The sequence below is a fragment of the Pteropus vampyrus genome, unplaced genomic scaffold (assembly GCF_000151845.1).
Source record: "Pteropus vampyrus isolate Shadow unplaced genomic scaffold, Pvam_2.0 Scaffold774, whole genome shotgun sequence".
NCBI lineage: Eukaryota > Metazoa > Chordata > Mammalia > Chiroptera > Pteropodidae > Pteropus > Pteropus vampyrus.
In genome coordinates, this window is record NW_011889555.1 from 78,634 (window position 1) to 85,216 (window position 6,583).

The window sequence follows — 6,583 nt, forward strand, 5'->3', positions numbered from 1 at the left end:
ATGACCTTGAGCACGAGGCGGGCGCCCTGCCCTCTCTGCAGCGACCCAAGAAGCCGGTAGCAGGTGACCAAGACCCGGAGGGTCAGTGAAGACGAGCAGGAACGGGCGGGCCTGGCCGCGGCCGTGGACAGCAGCAGCAGGAAGTAGTGCACGTGACAGGCGGCCGGGAGGCTGTCCAGCTGCAGAGCAGAAACGACCTCCAAGAGCCCCAGCACGGTCTCCAGCTGCTCTTCCTCCAGCCGAATGGGGAAGTCACCCCTGACCAAGGACAGAACGTTTGGGGCCACCCCTGCCCCCGGTTCTAGGCCTTCAGGCCCGGCGCGTGCCAGCCCACCTTCCCAGTGAGCCGTGTCCGTGGGGTCCTGCTCAGAAAGCCAGGGCAGCTGCTGGCGGAGAAGGCCCAGGTCGGTCCGGGCGCCGGAACACAGGGCACGGGCCCAGCGCGCGTGCAGGCGCGCCAGGAACGCCGCGTGAAGGGCCTGCGCTTCGGGGAAGAGCGGGCTGCGGAGCACGGCCTCGGAGATCTTCCCGAGCGTGGCGCCTGGCTCCTCGCCGGCCGAGCCCTCTTGGGCCCTGCCCAGCTGCACGGTGCTCAGCAGCACCACGGCCAGGTAGCGCGCGTCGTCGGGACAGAGGTAGGGTGTCAGGATGGTGAGGTTGGACACGACCAAGTGCCAGTGTGCCACGGGGTACGTGCGCGCGCCCACCGATCCGACCTGGCCGTCCCAGGAAGCGGCCGTCCCCCGAGCCAAGCTCTGTCTGCCGGAAGCGAGGATGCGGGCGGCGTCCTCCCTCAGGGCGAGGAGGGCTTCTGCCGACTGGCACCCCGCCTGCCCGAGCGTCCGCCTCATCCTCTGCAGGCGGAGCTGTTCGAAGCAGTACTTGCCGAGGGAGTCGAAGCCGGCGGTGATGCCCTCTACCTGCTCCCAGTGCTGGGCTTCGACGCCTGGGAGCAGGGCGGGGAGGTCCGAGCGCCCCAGGGCGGCACCCGCAAGAGCCCCGGACACGGACACCGCACAGTAGTGGCTGCAGTTCAAGCTGAGCATGGTGTCCACCTGGGCCCAGGCACAGGACAGCAGCAGAGCGGAGTCGCTGACCTTCTCCAGCCACAGCTGCGGCCCCGGGCCCGGGGGCTCGCGGAGCACGGCCAGCAGGGGCCACACGAGCTCGCGGAGCACCCTCTCCATCGTGGCCTGCATCCGCCTGGCGACCGGCAGAGGCGTGACACTGTCCAGGCTCCTCGTGTGGGCCATGACGCAGTGCAGCAGCGAGCTGAGGGACAGCGCCTTCAGGGCCATGTCGACGTCCCCCTGTAGGTGTGGCAAGACGGAGGACTGACACTTCTCCAGCACGAGGCACCAGATGTCCAGGGTCTGGCTGGGCGGCAGCTCCAGGAGGCACTCGCGGAGCGCTGCGGCCGGGCCTGCGGCCAGCAGCGGCGGCCTCTGCGCCTCGGCGGCCGGGCGACAGAGCACTTCCAGAATCTCCCCGAAGAGCCGGGGCGCCTGCCGCAGTTTGGTGTACGTCTGGAAGAGGGCGCGGACGAGGGCCTCCTGGGCCCTCCTGGCTCGGAGCTCCATCACCTGCGCATCGGTCCACGCCGAAGCCAGCAGGTCGCCCAGGTCAGGCTCCAGGGTCAGGTGGTTCAGTGACAGCAGCACCCGGAGGCAGCGGAACCAGGCGGGCACGGCCGCCTGCGGGTGCCCGACCAGCAGCTCGGCCAGGCGGCGGTAGAAGCGGAACTGAGCCTCGCCGTGCCGCAGCCTGTCGGCGGCCACGTTGTAGATGTCAGTGGCCGCCACCGAGCCCAGCAGCTGCTCCAGGGCCAGGAGGTCCGTGGCCCAGTCCGCCACGGGCAGCGGCTCGTCCCGCAGGCGGGAAATCCTCAGGCAGCCGAAGAGCGGGGGCAGCGCCCGGAAGCAGAGCAGCTGAGCCCCCTCCTTGAGGTAAGACTCCAGAAACAGCTTGTACAGCAAGGCCACCGAGCCGGCCACCACCGTGGCATGAAGGGACGGTTCGCAGTAGCCAGACTCCGCCAGCCTGGTGATCACGGTGTCCATGGGCGCCAGGAGATTCTTGGTGGCGCCCACCTTCGCGCCCTCCTGCGGCTGGTCCAGGAGTTCCTCTCGGTAGGACGGCAGCAGCTCGGGCTGGAAGGCTCCGCCTCGAAGCACGGCCTCGATCTGACTCCGCAGGTCCCGGCTCAGCGCCGGCGGCAGCGTCCACGTACCCCCGGACAGCAGGTGCCTGAGGACCAGGCAGGGCTGCAGCAGGTGCCCCGTGACCTCCCCGAAGGCACGCCTCGGGTTGACCTGTTGCTGCTGGATCACGATGTAATGGCCCAGGGCCAGGCGGAGGACCTCGAACAGCGGGGCTGCCACGGCCCCTTGTGGCTGCCCGCAGGCCGACCGGCACAGCTGGCTCAGCAGGGCCACCAGAAGCTCCTGCCTGGCCGTGTACACGACAGCGAGGGCGGGTGTGCAGAGGATGCCCTGGCAGCAGCTGAGCACCCTGCCGATGTTCCTCTGCGATCCGGAAAGGGAGAGCTCGGCCACCCTCTCGTTGATGATCTGGGAGAGAGACAGGAACTCGTTACTGACGCCGAACCCGCACGTGCACGGAAGCGACAGAACCCATCTACTCGCGCCCTTCCCCCTCCCCGAGAAGCCAGATTAGCACACACGTGAACTTGGACTGTCTGCACGCCTTCACACGCCCCTCCTCCAACACAAATCCAGAAAAGGGAGCGGCGCCTTTACAGATTTGCCCTTTTTAAAGAGCTGGGTTTGAGGCCTGCACTCCACAGCTCCTGGCCCTGCAATTCAGCTGAGATGCTCCAGGTGGATGGACAGGGACCTCGGGTTATGATCCCACAGTCCACGTCACGTTTGTGTAGTCAATTAGACGGTTTCTATTTTAAAAACCAAAGCAAAAGGAACTCTTAATAGAGGAAAGCAAATCTCCAGTTATTACGTATTATGCAGCAAACCCAAAGTCTACTGCTTCCAAAATTCTGAAACCCACAAACACCAGACGTTCCGGGAGCCAGGCGGACCCCCAAGGTCACTCGTGCCTGACTGACGTGCTCCCAGCCCTGCAGCCTGAGACTCAGGCTGACCCTGGGCGCTAAGTTACAGTGACCCAGTGACACAGTGACTGCTCCACTCAAAGAACTGCTGGCTCTGGAAAAGCGGAAACATGTCGAACGCTCAGGTGTCAACGCACTGCTGCGGTGATCCCCAACTTCTCCTATATTTATACCCCAAAAGGGGTAACTTACTTATACACTGCGTGCCTGTACGACAGTGTTCATGTTTTACACAGCCATAAAGCATACGTAAATATTAAAATGTAATTTTTTAAAAAGATGGCATAAGATTTTCTTCCCATTCTCCCGAAGGATCATTCAGAACGACCCACTCCGGTGGCCACCAGTCTATTATTTTTAAAAGCGACACGCAATCTGGAACATAACTTCAGGAACCATCAAAGCCTGTGAACCACCAGGCAGCTCAAGCATTTAATTCTCGTTACCAGTCGCGACTGACCTTCCCGGCTGCACACGCGTGGGCCAGCGCTGTGGCGGGAAGGACGCGGGCTTCGCCATCAGGCACATCTGGCTTCCGTGCCACTTACCAGTGGTGCGACTTTCACAAGTTACTGTACCTCTCGGAGTCTGGCACACGCCGAGCGTTCATCCTATTCTCGCGGTATTTCAAAATACTTAGCTTTGACAGCAAAGTTAATCATTCTGATCTGAGACTTCAAAATCGCTTTTGAGGAGAGTCCTATCCAGATTTTAGCCTCTGATCTCCCTCCGGGCCAACAGAAAGGGGTGTGTGTGGCGGGGGGATCACCAAGTAGCATAATTTGCTATCTTTTCCAATTAAGAAGGCAATCGACAACCACTTCGAGAAGTAGTTCTAAGCCCTTACGTATTGAACAACATAAAGTACTTGGCACAGTGTAGCGTATACAACAGTCATTCAATAAAGACCAGTCATTACTATAATTCTAGTAATAACATCATTTCCCTCTCCTCCCTCGCCTTGATGTTCCCTGCATCTTCACAGAGTTAATCCTAAAAAGAATACGCCCCCAGCAGTAACGGAGGACCCGGGAGGCGCACCTAATGCATCCAGGACAGCCTGGGAGGCTGTGGTTACCTTGACGAGGGACAGCTGGAGATTAATGGTCTTCCCGCTCTTGAGCAGATTCTGTAGCTTTGTGCTGTGCAGGACATTATCTATATAGGTCCAAAGCCTTTCGACAATGTCTTCCTTCAGTTCGAGTTTTTTCTTATAAAACGCAACTAATGACTGTCTTGCCCAATCAAGTAATACCTAAATTTGGAAGAAATACACTCTGAAAAGAAATGAATTTCTTTACCAAGAAATAAGAACACTGAACATTTAAAGGGACATTCCACGTGCAACCGAATCCAACTGCCAGGGAGAAAACTGTCACCTAAAACTTACCTTCGGTAGCATTACATCACAGAAATGCCCCCAAATGGCAATGGCTTCCTTGGCCCGTAATCTATTTCTAGAACGGCTCAATACAAATTTGAAAATTTCCCCGCTTGCCAACCTCCAAGGCGTCAGATTCCAAAGGTGTCTAACAGAGCTGCGACAAGCGGCTGCTTAAGGAGAGTCACTTTGGGTTTCCAAAAAAAATGGAGCTACCGACACACTCGGGGCCTGACTCGTGTGCCCTAATTCCCAGTGGGGCCACGGATCCATGGATGTAGCTCTGAATGTAAGAGACCAAGCAAAAGACTTGCTGAGCGAGGCTCTGCAACGCAAAGCTTGTTAACGAAACACCTGGCTTCTACTTTTCCCACCAACATTAACTTCCAACCCCTTCGACCTTTTTAAATTTTAATTAAATGTCAACATGCAATCTGCATGAATGATGATTGTTTCAGGTCATAAAAATGTTAAGTTTCAGGTTAAACTTACCTGCTCTTTATTTGGAAGAATGCACTGGTGGGAAATCCAAGCGAAGTGAGCTAGCTTCAGTTTATCTTCCCAGGAAACTGTCTTGCTTTTAAGCTTCAAGGAAATGCCGGAATAAACAGCGGCCATTGCTACACTTTATCTACAACTTAAAATGATGAGAGAAAATTATATTATGGTGGAACAAAACGGGCACCAGAAAATGAACATTGTGTATCTTATTATCTGCATTACATACACGTGTATATTCATTCCTTCGATGAATTAAAACACATCAGCAGAATTGCTGGGCATAAGTTTATACATAGTTGCTTGAGCCCAAGAACTTTCTGGGGGACATTCAGACAAAAGCAGGAGGAAGATGGGTTACACGCGTAGGTACAAGTATTCCCACGGTGCTCGAACATCGGTGACATTGTCAGAGGTGGGTGTGCAGGAATTCAAAGGGTCAAAACCCAGTGTTCAACCTACTCGTGAAAGGAGATTCATTCGCACGTGGCTTTAGATTGAAAAGTTAAGTTTCTGTGCAAATCTCTTGAAATATACTACGTATTGCATTATCAGGAACAGTTCCGGTTAGTAGTACAAAGAGCTAAATTAGCAGTATTTGGAGACAGCAATATTTCTCCAAGTAAAAGGAAATATAGTATAAACCCAGTCCCAACAGAAATACAGTTAGTTCAGCTGCAAGAGTAACTTCCCATTGTAACTTTGTTCCATAATAAAGAAATATGTACATTTAAAAAAGACATGCTGTTTCCAAAAAGAGTCCACAAAACATAGTTACACAATTAAGACCACGAAAACAGAATACGATAAAATCATGAATAAAGAAGGAAAGCAAACATACCAACCACCTGTACTTCTAGACGACTGAAGTAAATGAAGCTTTGGGTGTCCTAAAAGTCACAGTGAAAAAGGGAAACGTCTGATTAAGCCATTTTCATTACGTGAAGAGACATAAGATCTTCAAAAGAAACTTTTTCATGATGCCTAAAGCTGAAATAAAATGATCGTAAATAAAATAGGACAATGGAAATACCAAAAAAAAAAATAAATAAATAAAAAAATCACGGCCCCATGATCGTAAGGTAAAATCGTCAAACCAAAAGAATTGGCTACACTGAGGGCGGGTCACTTGCACTTTTTAAAAAGAGGTTGCCTGAAATCCTGTGGCCCCACCTTGAACTTACTCTCAACAGGTTAACTACAGGGAATGAGCAAACGCCACGGTGTCCTTCGCCCTTTTACGGGGAACGAAAGTCGTCGAGCGCTGTCATTTCCGTTTTGTCAAATGCCCAAGACCTATTATCCACCGAACGAGTACTCACTTAACTTCTAAGTTCAGTATGTTTGTAGCCATCGCCCCAGCTACAAAGTACTTAAAAAATGTTTGTAGAATCGGCTACAAAGACGCCCCGGGTCCCCTCCCGGAATCTACCGACGTTCGGCGCCGGGGGTCCTCGTGAGAAGCCCAAAGCGACCGCAAAGCCGCGGCAGGGCTCCCCAAAGGCAGGACTCCCCAAAGGCCTCGTCCGCGCGACAGCCCTGAATCCTGCGGAGCAGAAGGGAACAAGGGCGCGCAACCGGGAGCGACGTGGGGGGCCGTCGAGGGAGCCGGCCCA

At 54.9% G+C, this 6,583-nt stretch overlaps 1 protein-coding gene across 1 annotated transcript in view; it reads right to left on the minus strand.

Moving 5' to 3' along the window:
• Window positions 1-5,957, minus strand: part of URB2 (URB2 ribosome biogenesis 2 homolog (S. cerevisiae)) — a 20,907-nt gene extending 14,950 nt beyond the window's left edge. Inside the window, exons 1-4 of the mRNA XM_011385753.2 lie at window positions 5,809-5,957; window positions 4,962-5,106; window positions 4,167-4,343; window positions 6-2,570 (exon numbers count right to left, since the gene is read on the minus strand). Coding sequence (XP_011384055.1) covers window positions 6-2,570; window positions 4,167-4,343; window positions 4,962-5,087 — 2,868 coding nt within the window. The 5' untranslated portion in view covers window positions 5,088-5,106; window positions 5,809-5,957. The remainder of the gene's footprint in view (window positions 1-5; window positions 2,571-4,166; window positions 4,344-4,961; window positions 5,107-5,808) is intronic.
• Window positions 5,958-6,583: the final 626 nt, after the last annotated feature.